The sequence below is a fragment of the Natator depressus genome, chromosome 7, assembly GCF_965152275.1.
Source record: "Natator depressus isolate rNatDep1 chromosome 7, rNatDep2.hap1, whole genome shotgun sequence".
Classification (NCBI taxonomy): Eukaryota; Metazoa; Chordata; order Testudines; family Cheloniidae; genus Natator; species Natator depressus.
Genome location: NC_134240.1, coordinates 27,177,875 through 27,193,650, shown reverse-complemented (window position 1 = coordinate 27,193,650; position 15,776 = coordinate 27,177,875). Strand labels below are relative to the sequence as shown.

General features: G+C 43.9%; 1 protein-coding gene across 4 annotated transcripts in view; it reads left to right on the top strand.

The window, feature by feature from the left end:
• CACNA2D3 (calcium voltage-gated channel auxiliary subunit alpha2delta 3) overlaps positions 1-15,776 on the top strand; it is an 869,947-nt gene that overhangs the window by 469,034 nt on the left and 385,137 nt on the right. For all 4 annotated transcript variants that reach the window (XM_074957772.1, XM_074957774.1, XM_074957773.1 and 1 more), the window contains one exon: positions 13,084-13,158. In XM_074957772.1, coding sequence (XP_074813873.1) covers positions 13,084-13,158 — 75 coding nt within the window. The remainder of the gene's footprint in view (positions 1-13,083; positions 13,159-15,776) is intronic.

The following is a 15,776-nucleotide window of genomic DNA, read 5'->3' as shown; positions in this document are numbered from 1 at the left end:
GTTGAGAGAGAAGTGGAGACAGGAGGAGGGGAATGTTTGAGGACTGAGTCAAAAGATGACAAAAATGTGTCTGGGATTAAGCGTATGGGATTCAATTAAATTGAGGAAGTAGAATTGCTTAGTTAGGAAGATGGCAGAACTGGAGGGGGAGAGAATGAATTCGTAGTAGAGGAAGTCAGCCTGGCCATAGGATTTCTACCAATAACATTGCAGCATAAGAGCAGGAAGGGAGGAAGCAGATATTGGGGGTGAGCCAGGAAACAGGGTTGGCAGGATGGATTTGCAATGGGAGAGGGACAAAAAAATCAAGTGGATGAGAGTAAACCATGTAGAGAGTCAGCAACCATATCAGTGAAAGAAAGTAAGATATGGCAGGAAGGCAAGGGCTCAGAGCAGATGAAGGACTAAAGCCTGACTAAAAACGAGTTACGGTCACTATACGTGAACATCATTAAAAATTCAGTTAATTGAAGTATGCATAAAATAGGATAGTGAAAAATATTTTAATAGACAGGGGGTATATATATGATATATATGGCCTGTTTCATCCTTTACTAAATTATTTATTAAATATATCTGTGTACATAGAACATAAAAAAAATCCAATGTGGATCCTTCCAGAAAATAAACATAAAAAGATAATGTTAAAAATCGTTTTTGCTTTCACGGGTAGGTTATTGCAAAACCTATCCAAAATTGATGGACTAGATGATTGAATTACAAAAGTATTGTTGAAATATGAGAGTGATTTTGTGCAGTTTAAGTTAAAATTTAAGGTCAGATCATCAGTGCATGAACAGAGATGTCTGCAACAACAAGAGAACAGACATATTTTTTTCAATTTGCTTTGAAGTATAACTCTAAGTCATGCATTAAATTAACAATATTATCATAAAAGCCAGAGTGCTAATTCTGTCCAATGCTAAAATTTGAAAAATGCTTTTCAGAAGCATAAGCCGTACATGAAATGAGCAAAATATTAACTGGGATGAGATTGTTAAATCAATTTAAATGCCTCAGCCAAATGATTTTTAGCCAAGTTGATTAGAGGAGATCATTATTGGTGAGTTCAAGGCACAGCAATAAGACCCCCAGTTTTTAATGTGCAGAATTTCCATTATAACCGTATCAACAGAATTTGTTGTGGTTGTTCAGAATTGCATCATTTGAAGCCCTTCTATTCGTTCAGAATAGATGAAGGGTGTAATTCGCTTCAGCCTGATTGAGTAAATCAGGCTTTGTGCCACTGAAGTGTAGATGGTTGGATTTCACCTCCTCAACCAAACCTGAGCCAGCATGTAGGGTTGTAATACGTTTTCTCCTGCCTTTGGGCTGGTACAGTTGCTATAGATTCTGTGCTACTTGTACAGAGTGGTGGGATAAAGGACTCATATAAATACAAAATTGCAGTGACCTCCCCTGGTTTGAGCCTGTTGTTATGCTCTGTATCAGGCTGTCCAGGGATCTTTGTGCAGCTCTAGTCTGGGTATAGAGTGGAAGGCCTCATCTTGGCTCAGTACAGCAGAGGTGAATTTCATTGTCTCTCTCTATGGATTTTGTTTAAGATCTCTTGAGGGAGGAATTTGGAAACTGAATGAATGGAAGCTGCTTACTTACCTCTGCTGGACACTCATCTCAAGTCATATTTTCAAACATTAATATTATGTGATCATACAGTATAACAATGTATACAGATTACAACAGACACATGTTTCTAGCCTCAATTTCCACAAAAAGGAGCAGCTGTTGCAGGGGGATATACCAAGTTACATGTCTCTCTCTAGGAGTAAATGTTTCTGGTTAGAGTCAGTTGTTGATCAGCTGCTCACCCATTTTACTTTATTCCAGCAATGTCAAAAATTTAATTTGGGTTTGAAATTTTTTTTCATTTTAAATTGCCAGGGAGATAAGATCAGATTGAGATTTTAAAGGAGAAATTGGGAAAGGATGGTGCAGGGGAAACTTTCTCTATTATATCTAGGGCCCTACCGAATTCACGGCCATGCAAAATGCGTCTCAGACCATGAAATCTGGCCTCCCTCCGTGAAATCTGGTCTTTTGTGTGCTTTTACCTAATACTATGCAGATTTCACGGTGGGAGACCAGCGTTTCTCAAATTGGGAGTCCTGACCAAAAAGGGAGTTGCAGGGGGGTCACAAGGTTATTTTAGGGGGGTTGCAATATTGCCATCCTTACTTCTGTGCTGCCTTCAGAGCTGGGTGGCAGGAGAGCGGTAGCAGTGCAGAAGTAGGGGTGGCAATTCCATACCAGGCCATCCTTACTTCTGCACTGCTGCTGGCAGCAGCTCTGCCTTTACAGCTGTTTTCCAGCTGCCCAGCTCTGAAGGCAGTGCCGCTGCCAGCAGCAGCACAGAAATAAGGGTAGCAATATCACAACCCCCCGCTACAATAACCTTTTTGGACCCCTACATTTACAACACCCTGAAATTTCAGATTTAAATAGCTGAAATCATGAAATGTATTATTTTTAAAACTGCATGACCGTGAAGTTGACCGAAATTGACCATGAATTTGGTAGGGCCCTAATTATATCAGATGCCCATTTTAGGTGTGGTAGAGACAAGGAACACGAGTGGCTAGAGTATATGGATGTGGGAATATGTGACGGAAGAGAATATATTTAAAACATAATTGAAACTCAAGAATATTCAAAGCTTTCACCACAGAAGTTACTCTTTTTACTTTAGACAATTAATGTTGTTGTAGGGTATGTGAAAGTTAAGCGACAACTTGCATTGAATGAGGGAAATGGATTTTCTATGTCCTTGCTCAGTTAAGCATGAAGTTGTGCAGTTCATCAGGCAAGGCAGGTAAAGCAGACAACAGTAAGTCAGTTGATATAGGATCATTAGTGTTATTGAGTGGTTTTGATGAATACCAAACTGTAGGTAACTAATTTTTTCTTGATACGGGGTTAAAGGGTTTGTATGGCTCCTAACAATGGGAATTTGTGGCTTCTAGCACCTTTTGTAACTACCCTTCTTTCTTACATGGGATTTTTGTAGATGTGGTTTGGCTTATGCCCCAGTCACATGCAATCTTGTCTTTATTTACACGCACTATAAATATATTTATAAAAGCTGATTCTCAATCAGTAATACACAGTCCCATGATAGGCTTCCCCTTCTGAGACCCTTTTCCAGTCCCCCAGGTGAACCCCTTTCAAGTAGCAAGCCTGTGTCTGCACTTTTTTTGTCTGGGTCTCTGGATTGTATGTCCCTGATACCCAACTGTGGTGCCTAGCAAGACCAGGGAGTTTGGTACCTGTCAGAGTTTCTCTTTGGGAGCGTAAGTAGTAACAGTATGCAGTAGCACAGAGGCAAGTTCTTCAAAACAAAGTGATTTATTTAGAAAAAAGTACACAGTGCTTAAAGAAAGGGATTTAAAATGCCAGAAATCTACATGCATGTTATCTTACCCACTCTTGGCATTGACCTGAGTAGAGCTGAATTGGCCCTGGTGCCCCTATGTTCTTCCTGGGCACCACGTTGCATCTGTGTCTCTGTTAGCGTGCAGCCATTGACAACTCTCCCCACCCTCATCGCCTCAAGGTCTCAGTAGGGTAGAGCTTTTAACAGATTGGTGTCTTTTGATCTCCAGATTCTCTGCTTTGGCAAGCAGTCCTGTCACTAGTGTTGGGTCTCAAGAGTCCCTTTTCAGGGCTATAAACCTGGCTATTGTGTTTGAAGGGATGCTCCTTATCTAGGCTATTGTTTTACCTGGTTTCTTTAACAACCCCTTTTTATCTAACTATTCATTCAGGCAGGGTAGTATTACAGGTCCTCAATTTTGGGGTTTTTGGACCAAGAGGGAGAGCAAGTTCCAGAGTCCTCAGGCCCTCCCTCTCTCTGATGTTGAGGAGAATTTAGTTCATGCACCTCTGCTGACTGTAATAGTGGAAATAGGGCACAAAGGGAGAGGCAGGTTCTAAGCTGCCATTTAGGGCTCTCTGTGTCCTAACCGACACCTGAAACTCCACCTGCAGTCCAATAGGCAGCCATGAGCCCTGGTGTCATGTACTCCAACGAGCAGCTGCCTTGAATAAGGAAGCGGCTGTACACTGCCCCATTTTCAGTCTCTACATGGTTTTAAGATGTTCCCCATGTCTAATCTAATTGCAACAGTCTAATCTTGAGGTTATGAAGGCCTGGGTAACATTAACAAGTCCCACATCCAAAAGAAATGGTTACAGTTTCCTAGCTCAATGGTATAAAGACGACTTGGTTACTGCTGTAATATGATCACTGTTGAGGATCGAAAATCAGTCCTGAGATGGGGTAGGAGGGGAGAGGGGGGAAGTTGGGGCAGGAGCCCCCGTGACCCCCACCCTACCCATCCGGCTCACAAGATGGGTCCTGAAGATGACCCAGAGGCATTTTTGGTTACATTTGAGTAGGCTGCCTCAGCTGCTGCGTGGGCCCCAGAACAATGGGCCATGCTCCTAGCCCCGTACTTGATGGGGGGCCTCTCAGGCCGCCTACCGAGGCCTTCCTAACGAGGAGGCCCGAGACTACCGAGCAGTTAAGACTGCTATCTTGGATGCTCTGGACACAACAGCCGAAACCTTCTGGCGTAGGTTTCGGGAGAAGACTTATCCGCTTGGGGCACGACCCTGCATTGCCACCCAGGAGCTTAAGGATGCCTGCTGGAGCTGGCTCCAACTGGAGTGACACACGGCCATTGAACTGGCCGAACAAGTGATTGTGGAATAATTTGTCCACATCCTCTTGTGGTGAAGGAGGGCGTGGGTCCTGGGGCATTGGCCTACAACCCTGAAGGCAGCAGTTGGGCTCATGGAGGACTACTTAGCAGCCGAGATCCCGGTGACCCACAGACTGCCAGGACCAGGGTGGACCCCCCTGCCAGATGGGGGAAAATACTCTGGGTTTCCGGAGATAACCCGCCTGCATCTAGGCCGTGAAAACAGCCGACATGGTGGAGGACCCCCGGGTTTGATCCCTAAGAACCCCGCCCTCTGATGAGCCGTGACAGCGAGCAAAGGACTCCTCCGAGAGCCTGGATAGTCCTCTGCATTCAGAGGATTGGCCGGGTCCCGCCACCATCGGCCCCTGCTTCAGGTGTGGCCAGTTAGGATACCTCCAGAGGCAATGCCCCGCCATGGACTGTCCCTTTGGCCAGATCTATGCCGCGGATGTCCGGACCTGCCAATATTCCAGTCCCAAAGTGACCGTCCCAGCTATCCTCGGGGGAAGGCAGGGGGAGGCCCTTGTGGATTCGGGACATAGCCTGACGATGGTGCGGGAAAACCTCGTCCCAGCTGATTGCGTGACCCACAAGCCCATCCAACTCCGCTGTGTTCACGGGGATGTGAAGGTGTAGCCCTGTGCTCAACTGACCTTCACAATTCAGGGAGTAACCCGACAACTGACAGTGGGAGTCACCCTGAACCTCCCCTATCCCATCATCCTTGGGAGAGATTGGCTGGAGTTCAGCTGGGTACTGCAGACAGCATCCCTCCAGACTGGGCCGGAGAGGCTGAGTTTGGAAGAAGACCCTCTCGAGGGTGACGAGGAAGAGCAACCCCCTGGGGTTCCTCTAGACCCACCCAAGGGAGGCCGAAGAACCCCGAGTAGCACCCGAGGATGAGGGACCTCTTTGGGGCATAGAGGGGGACTTCTGTCGAGACCAAAAAGAGGACTTCACCTGAAGGCGGGCCTATATCCAGGTGGAATGTGTCACTATGGATCTAATTGGACCCCTTACGAGGAGCACCACAGGCTTTCGGTACATCCTAGTTGTCATGAACTATGCCACTTGCTTCCCCGAGGCCATCCCCATGAGGTCCATCACCGCCTAGTGTATCGTGCTGGAACTTCAGAAAAATCTTTGCTCAGGTAGGCTTACCAAGGGAAATACTAATTGATCACAGAATGATCTTCACTTCCCTCTACCAATTTACCTGCATGCCTTTCGGACTTCATGGGGCCCCTGCGGCGTTCCAATGGTTAATGGACCACCTTCTTCAACCACACCTCGAATATGCCGCTGCCTATTTGGACAATGTGGTGATTTACAGTCGACACTGGGAGGGACACCTAAACCGAGTGGCAGCCGTCTTGCGGTCTCTTCGGGCTGCAGGTTTGACGACTAACCCCAAGAAATGTCAAATCGGCTTCCAGGAGACCACCTACTTACGGTATGTCCTGGGGCGGGGGAAGGTACGGCCTCTAGTTGGGAAGGTCCAGGCAATCCAGAACCAGCCTGCCACAACTACAAAGAAGTAAGTAAGGCAGTTCTTGGGACTGGTAGGGTATTATCGCCGCTTTATCCCCAAGTTTGCCTCCATTGCTGCCCCCTTGACTGAGCTCTTAACAAAGAGCCAGCCACAACGCATCAGTGGGTCCCCAGAGTGTGCCCAAGCCTTTCAGATGTTAAAAGACCACCTTTGCTGTGAACCAGTTTTATATAGCCTGGACTTCGACCGAAAGTTTGTGGTCCAGACCGATGCTTCGGCCGTGGGACTTGGGGCTGTCCTCTCCCAGACCTTTGATGGTGAGGAACACCCCATGCTCTACATCAGTCAGAAACTTTTCCCCTGGGAACAGAACTACTCCACCTTTGAGAGGGAGACCCTGGCAGTCAGTAGACTGTCGAGGCCCTGCGGTACTACCTCCTGGAGAATAGCTCTGTGGTAGTCATGGATCATGCCCCCCTTAAGTGGCTCCAGAACATGACACCAATGCGAGACTGATGAGGTGGTACCTTGCTCTGCAGCCGTTCCCATTTACCATTCACCATAGGGCGGGTAAGGAGAATGCAAGTGCAGATGGGCTTTCCCGGTTGGGGGAGGCAGAGCATGCCAGCCCCAAAGGTTGGGGGCTGGATTTGAAGGGGTGGAGGGGTGTAGCAAGGAGGCATGGCCCCGCCCCTGTCAGAAGGGGAGAGACCCAAAATCACCCCCAGTGGGCAGAACCAGGCCACCCGCAGCTGCCCCCCTGGAAGCAGAGAGGCGGGACGGGAAGCGGGACTATAAAAGGCCAGCCTCCTAGCTCAGTAGAGGGAGAGCTACCAGAGGAGCAGGATATCTCTTCCTTCCTGCCAGAGCCTGGAGCTGAAGGAGACGGCTGCCCGACCAGAGGAGTTACCTGAATTTCTGGAGACCAGCAACGCCGATGAACTGCCGGGGCTTCCATTGGCTGTTTACGCAGGGGAGACCGAGAATGACCTCAGAACCGAGGTACCCCAAGATGGGGAGGGTAGGAAGGAGCCCAGGGACGCCGAATAGGGTTCGGCTGTGGAACTATTGTGAACTGGCCAGCGTGTTGCGGGCGGATCCCCACTAACCTAGTGGTGAACTACCCTGCCACTAATAGGGCCCTGGGCTGGGATGCAGTGGAGAGGGACGTCCTGCATCCCCCTACCCTGGGCACCCCACCTGTGAAGGGTGACCATGTCCCCACTAATAGGCCAGGAGGCCTGAATTGGTCTGGCACCTGCCGGAGCTAGGGCACCTGGCACATTTGCTGTCACTTCCGGTTGGGAGCTAATTCCCCACCCTGAACTGCTGGGCTGTATCACACGGACTCAGCCTGAGATATAAACGGTGAACTTCACTGCCTGAGGGATTGGGGTTGAAAGACTAGTTAAGGCCTGGGCTGAATGTCGGCCAGGCCTACTAACTGCTCACTGCCCTGACTGAGGGATTTGGCAGAAGGACTAATTGCTAATTGGCTAATCACCAGGTGGACTCACTAGCTGTGAGCTACGCCCTGCTTGAGAAGCAGCGAGGAGGTGTGGTCTCCTGCCCTGTCAGAAGGAAAGAGATCCGCGCATCTCCGTACAAATCCAATTTCTCTTGTGATACCATACATATGATTGTGATAGCATACATATGCTAATGTAGTCAAGGTAAATTAGAAGCCACAAACTCAAATAGTACCCCTAACAATTTGGCTGGGATTCTGAAGAATAAATTTCTATGCCTTGTGCATATAATGACAATGAGAATGAGACTCTCTGTGCAACCTTGATGCCAGAGTGAACATTCTTAATCATATTCATACTCTTCTGGAATTGAAGTCCCTTCTGTAAAATTATACTGCTAAGGGACTAAAAGTGTAATCTTTGTGATGATGTGGGCTTCCTTGGTACTGCACAATTGTGGAAAGTGCAGCCCTGGAGAGGTTATGAGGAGCCTGGCAAGCACACACAGAGCAATCTAACTAGTCCACAGGATTTCTGGTTATCTGTGATGATCTGATTCATCCAAAATAGTACTGAAAGGGGACCTTGTAGATTTCTAATAGTCTGAAATTAGGCTGCTTAGATGTGACCTGTTATATAGTAGGAAACTGATTCATTGCCTTGTAGTGGTGAGAGGCATGGAAAGAAATCAGTGTTACTACTGCAGCAGTTGGATATTCTCCTTTTGCTCACATGGATAAGATCCTGGAAACCAAGGTAATGATTAAAATATGATGGGGTGGATTCTATTTGTGATGGGTTTGGTCACAGGGACCCCCTTGGGACTGTCACCTGACATGCTGAATTTACCTCTGAGTCCATTTTCCCTGCCAGCTTGGGACTCCAGAACCCTGCCTTATTGAGCCAGACATGCTAGCCTGCTGCAATACAGACCCAGGTCTGGTCCACACCCGCAAAGCTGCAGACTTTAACCAAAAACTGTTCAGCAGGTCCCCTATCTCCAGCACCCCGATACCCAGTTCCCAATGGGATCCAAACCCCAAATAAATCTGTCTTACCCTGTATAAGCTTTATACAGAGTAATTTCATAAATTGTCCGCCCCCAATAACAGTGATAGAGAGATATGCACAGCTGTTTGCTCCCCCAAGTATTAATCACTTACGGTTAAATAATAAACAAAAGTGATTTTATTAAGTATAAAAAGTAGGATTTAAGTGGTTTCAGGTAAGACAGAGCAAAGTAAGTCACCAAGCAAAATAAAGCAAAAACACGCAAGTCTAAGCATTAAGAAACTGTTTACAGGTAAAAAATGCATCCGATGAAGTGAGCTGTAGCTCATGAAAACTTATGCTCAAATAAATTTGTTAGTCTCTAAGGTGCCACAAGTACTCCTTTTCCTTTTGCTAATACAGACTAACACGGGTGCTGCTCTGAAACCTGTTTACAGGTAAAATCTCATCCTCAGAGATGTTCCAAAAAGCTTCTTTCACAGACTAGACTCCTTCCTAGACTCCTTCCCTGGTACAGTGCTTGTTAGTTCCAGCAGATATCTTAGGTGAAACTAGGGGTGTTCTCATGACTGGCAGCCTCCCTTGTTCTGTTCCACCCCCTTTTATAGCTTTGGCACAAGATGGGAATCTTTTGTCTCTCTGGGTCCCCACCCCTCCTTCTAAATGGAAAAGTACCAGATTTTAGGTGGATTCCAGTATCATGTGACATGCTCACATGTCACTGTAAAACCTCATTCTTCATTACCCATGGGCTGGCCCACACGTCCACAGGAAGGCTTGCAGGTAAATAAACCATCTACAACCAATTGTCCTAGTCAATGGGAGCCATCAAGATTCTAAACCACCATTAATGGCTCACACTTTGCATAGTTACAATAGGACCTCAGAGTTATACTTCATATTTCTAGCTTCAGACACAAGGATGATACATGCATACAAATAGGATGAATATATTCAGTAGGTCATAACTTTGTAATGATACCTTACAAGAGATCTTTTTCATAAACCATGTTCTAGTTACATCATATTCACACTCATAAGCATATTTCCATAAAACATTATGGCTTCACACTGTTGTTGTTGTTATTGATTGGCTACGTATAGACCATGTGCTTGGCGCTATGTAAGGCACACATATAAAGGCAGGAGGTCGTCACGTTTTCTAAGGCCTTGAACTTGCGATGCCACCAGGGTTTGCCCACACAGATCGAATTGTAGAATCAGGCTTAAGTGGAACATATAATGTGGAAAGGACATGCTGCAAGACCCAGAGGGGGAAATAGTTTAAATTTATTTTCTCAGTGTGGTAGTGTTTGACATAGATTTAGGGTTTTGTTGGTGGTACTCATGGAAGAAGAGAGTTGTGAGGATGTATTTAAACAGGGATTGGGTGTGGATTTGGCATTCTTGGTTTGGAAGGACATTCCGTGCGTGGTGGCAGAATAGAAGAAATGGAGGTGAGCATTGTAGGAAAAAGTATAGTATTTATCAGAACAAGGAGCTTCTATAATTCTGAGATATGTACAACATTTTCTCAAGAGACCCTGATCTCCCATTGGCTTTTTCATTTGACCCGTGGAGCTATCGGTGTTGTGACAGGGCCAGGCCAGATGGCTACAGGAGAGTGATAGAAGGTAGATACATTAGCCCCCAGATTCAGCGGGTCTCTTTTCCGTGGGTAAGATAACAGGGGCTTTGCCAGAATAATCAGGAACTTACTAGATCCAATTAAGGCAGGCAGACTAATTAGGACATCTGGAGCAAATTAGGAATCTACTAGAACCAATTGAGGCAGGTCGGCTAATCAGGGTATCTGGTGTAAAAAAGACCTCCCTTCAGTTGGTCTGGTCGCGCAAGGAGCTGGAAGTGAGAGGGCGTGCTGCTGGAGGACTGAGGAGTACAAATGCTATCTCTCATCAGGAGGGAAGGTCCTGCAGCGGGGATAAAGAAGGTGCTTGGGGGAGACCATGGGGAAGTAGCCCAGGGAGTTGTAGCTGTCATGCAGCTGTTACAGGAGATGTTGTAGCTGTTATCTACAGGGCCCTGGGCTGGAACCCGGAGTAGAGGGCGGGCTGGGTTCCCCCTTCCCCCCAGACTTCTGATCTGACACAGGAGGAGTTGATCTGGTCTGTGAGATACACCAGAGGGAAAGGTCTAATTTGGAAAGGGATCTGGCCTGTCCCTGACCCACTAGGTGGGACAACAGAGACTACGGAGATTTTTTTTTCCCTTTCCCCCATGCTGGCCAGTGATGAGGTTAGCTGAGTGAATGGCCGGTTTGTGCCACTAACAAAAGAGGACTGCTGTGAACCTCTGAGGAGAGCAAATCCGCCAGAACGCGCAGGATCCACCAAGGCAGAGGAGGAACTTTGTCATAGTGTGCATAGGAATCCTCAGAATGGATTGATATTGACTGCATTAAAATAATTAGAGATGTATACACACTAGCTGCAGAACAGAGAATCACTGACCAGATAACACATGCCATTGATACAATAATCCAATTATTCTGTTACTCAGTTTGAATACAGACTATAGCCAGTGCAGTCAGTGAGTGTAGTTATTTGAGAGTTATACCAGTGTATAACTAACAGAATTTGGCACAATGCCTCCAGAATAGTTTGGCACTGATCAAATTAAATATCCTGCCCCATGCACTGATGAGCATGTAATTAATTAATGAGTGTTGGAGAGCACTGCTGTCAGTGTCCACATGAATGATGATGACTGATGGTCCAAGAAGGAGAAGGCTGCAGGGGGTCTAGGGTTAGACAGAATATGAGAAAAGGAGCAGTGTGAAGTTGAAGAGAATGTAGAATAAATCCAGAGTCCCAGCCAGATATGGACCATGCAGACTTGTAATGTGGGAAGAACCTTATGTTAGCAGCACTTTTGCAATTAATCATTGTAAGACTCTTTTTATTCCCATTGAGATGGAGAGAGGCGGAGTGAGTTCTTACATTAATCATGTGAAATGTCTTCTCTGAATACTTTTGGCTGAACTTGCTGTCCTCTTTCGTTGGCTGTCATGGTTATTCTACTGATTCACTTGGTATCTGTTGAGAGGTGAAACCAAGCAGAAAGGCCTCCCCCTCCATATTTTGGCTTGTGATACTGCTGCAGAAGAATAGACAGAAAAGGAAGAATAAGGGTAACATTCATGCTGTAAGACTAATACCCAGTTTTTAAAAGGTATTTTGGCATTCTCTGCTCAGGGTTGCAAGCCTCAGATCAGCGGTGATTAGGACCCTAAATACTTTTGAGGCTTTCAGCCCAAGTGACTTAGACAACTAAGTCTCATTTTCAAAAGTTGAGGCACATACATCTCACCGGACGTCCATGGGACTTACTATTCTCAATGCTTGATTCACTTTTGAAAATGGGACTTAGGCCACGTTTACACTACAAAATTAAGTGTAGCTAACTTACATTGGCATACAGCCACCACAGTAATTACATCACTTGTGCATGTCTCCTCTTTGCTCCTTGTATCAGCAGTACATGTCCTCACCAGGAGCACTTGTACAGATTGTCACTGTGCTGACCTAACTACATCGACCTTGACTCTACGCTGCACGTAGAGGTGGAGTTCTTAAGTTGGCATAGCAGGGCAGTTACGTCAGATGGAGCGAAATTTAAGTGTCTACACTTCCATAGTTAGGTTGACATAAGCTGCCTTATGTTAACCTATGACATAACTGCCTTATGTCAACCTAGTGCTGTAGTGCAGACAAGACTGTAGCCATCTAAGTCACATAGGCCTTGCAGTAGTGAGTGGAGCAACACCTAATACCTTCTAAGACTCTGGGCCCAAGTGATTGAAGCTAGTTTTACAAAGACTGCCAATCTCTGATTGATCACTTTTAAACATTTCCAGAATGGGTTCAAATTCATAGAGCTTTGGCTCAGTTCCTACAATACTATCCCCCCAAAATGTGTCATGCCTTGACTCAAATATTTGTCAGTGTTTGCTCAAAATGAAGTAGAGGATTGGGAATTAAGGCTGGAACTGTATCAATATTGAATTCTTAATACTATCCAGATTCCAACCTGGGAGGTTTTTCGATCATTCAGTCTTCCTAAGACTCAGAACATTTGTATCTGTTGCTGTAGTGTGGTTTATTTAACTATGTACTATGCACTAAACCTACCTGTATTCTGGCATTCGATCACATAGGTCCTCTCTTTTTAAAATTCTAGCCTTTGAAATACTAAGAATGATATGAAGAAAAAAAAATCCCATGCCCAATTTTTTTTAAATGAATTGAATTCTATTGTTTTTGTTTTATATGGATTTTTTTACTGTAGCTCTAAATCATTAAAATAAATTGTATCTTTCAAAGTCTTTAATTAAATTTTCCATCTTCCCACTCCCCCCCCCCCACAGTATAATGAAGAACTTCACTACGTAGAACCGTGTCTGAATGGAACATTAGTACAAGCAGACAGAGCCAACAAAGAGGTAAGGAATGAGAGTAACAAAGCAAAAAGGATATAGGATGCAATGCATATCACTGTGTTATAATGATATTTTTGAATAAACCAGATCCCATTATTAGAACTTATTACATTAATTGTTCTTGTCCTATTTAAAAATAGTCTGTTATGTGACTCCGCAGGTAAGAAAAAATTTTCGCTTAGTTACTTTGAGCAAATAAGCTTACTGGAATAATATATAAATAATTTCAATAGAAATTGCAGGATATTAATCAGATTTAATCATTTTTTTTTCAACTCACACCATACTGGTTTAAATTGCTTTAAATTATAACTGTCTCACTGTTCTCAAAAGTTACATAGAATCAGATTCCATATTTATGCACAAAGAGGAATGTTAAAACAAAAATCTTTAAACAAATGAAAGCAACTGTAGTTTCTCTATGTAACACTGAAGTTTCAGCTTTTCGTACCAGACTGTCTAAAATTATAATAACAGAGTTCTTCTAGAAAGTTCTCAAAACACTGTGAAAATTTCAAACGCAATCCTTAAGTCATTTCTCAGGGAACATTTATTTTGACTTCAGTAGGAGATTTATTTGAATAAAGACTGTGGGATCAAACGCTGTATAGGATATTTTGCCTCCCATGTTAATGTGTTCATCCCGCACCAGCAAAGCTACACAATAATTCTTGGTAAGTGAAGGTAAAAAGAATTACACCAGTTGAAATTGTGGGGTTTTTTTGTAGCCAGGGTGGTCAAAAGGAGCAAAACAATGGAAAATGGCCTGCAGCTACTAAAATGAAAAGTCAAGCTAAATAATGGAAAGAGTGGCGGGTGGGGCAGATTCCAAACAGTGAAATCAGTCAGGCGATGGAACAGTCGACCTCAGAAGTGTTCATGTCTGTATCAATTTGTGTAATACGTGCTATCCACATGCAATAAAATTATTGACCAAAACTTTTTTTTTGTGAGCTAGACTATGACTTTTGTGTCTCATTAAGGCCATTTTGACATCCACTAAACAACAGCTATGACTTCATTGATCATAATTTTTAATGAAAGAAAAGATTTAACATTCTAGCCAAATATTTTCAAACTTTCTTCTAGATTTAGTAATAAGTGATGGATTTAAAAGTGATATTAAACCTGTTAAAATCAAGGAATTAAGGCTTTGCTAAAGGAAATGACTCATTAACTGCTATATTTAGACACCCATTTATAACAGAGAAGATACAAGTACAATTAACTCCTTAAATGAGCGTCAAAAAAAATTGCATAAATGAGTTTGAGACTTGATTTTCAGAAAGTACTGAACAGCCACCCTCTGAAAAATCAGATCCCTTTAAGGTATCTGATGTTGGGCATCCACTAATCACTTCTAAAAATCTTGGCCTATACCTCTTTGATTTTTGTTCCAAGTTGCTCACAAGATACAATGTGACTTATTCACAGTAGTCTTTCAGGTCAGTTGGTAAATACAACCTTATTGCTTACATACATTTTAGTGCAGATTAAAATGAGTTTATACAGTATGTTTTAACTACTTGGTATCACTAGTTTAGTGTATGCTTCTCACTATAAGTGTTGCACCAGGAAAATCCAACCCTAGTAAGATCATTTATATGATAATATAGAAGAGCAAAAATGGTAGAGTAAGCAATTTCAAATTAAATGTTTCCGATCATTACCCCCATATTTGACCCAGATATTTCCTGTCCCTTGGAGATCAGAAAATGGGGAAAAAAGTGAGAATTGCCAAAAGCCAAGCAGAGCTGAACCATGCAAAAGGAAATTAAAACCAATAGTAAAATATTCTTTAATCATATAAGTTAAAAGAAAATAAGGAAAGAAGGGGGGCCACTAAGTAGTTAAGATGTGGTGGAGGTTAAAGATAATCTAGGTATGGGCCAACACCTAAATGAATATGTTGCCTCAGTTTTTAACAAGAGTAATGAAAAGCTTGGGGACAGTGGCAGGGTGGCGAATGAGAATGAGGCTATGGAAGTAGAAATTACCAAATTTGCGGTGGAAGCCAAACTTAGACAATTTAATGGAACCAGCTCAGGGGGTCTGGATAATCTCCATCCAATAATATTAAAGGAGCTTGCACATGAAATTGCGAGCCCAATAGCAAGGATTTTTAATGAATTCATAAACTCGAGGGTCACACCCTATGACTGGAGAATTGCAAAAATAGTACCTTTATTCAAGAAAGGAAGAAACGTGATTCAGGAAATGACAAGCCTGTTAGTTTGACCTCAGTTGTATGCAAAGTCTAAGAACAAACTTCGAAAGAGTGAGTGGTTAAGGGACATAGAGGTAAAGGATAATTGGGAATAAAATACAACATGGTTTTACAAAAGGTAGATCATACCAGACCAAATTGATCTCTGAGAAGATAACTGATTTTCTAGACAAAGGAAATGCAGCAGACCTAATCTATGTGGATTTCAGTAAAGCATTTGATACAGTTCCACATGGGAAATTATTGGTTAAATTGGAGAAGATGGGAATTAATATGAGAAATGAAAAATGGGTAAAGAACTGGTTAAAGGGGAGACTATACCAGGTCATGCTAAAAGGTGAACTGTCAGACTGGAGCTAGGTTACTGGTGGAGTTCCTCAAGGATTGATCTTGG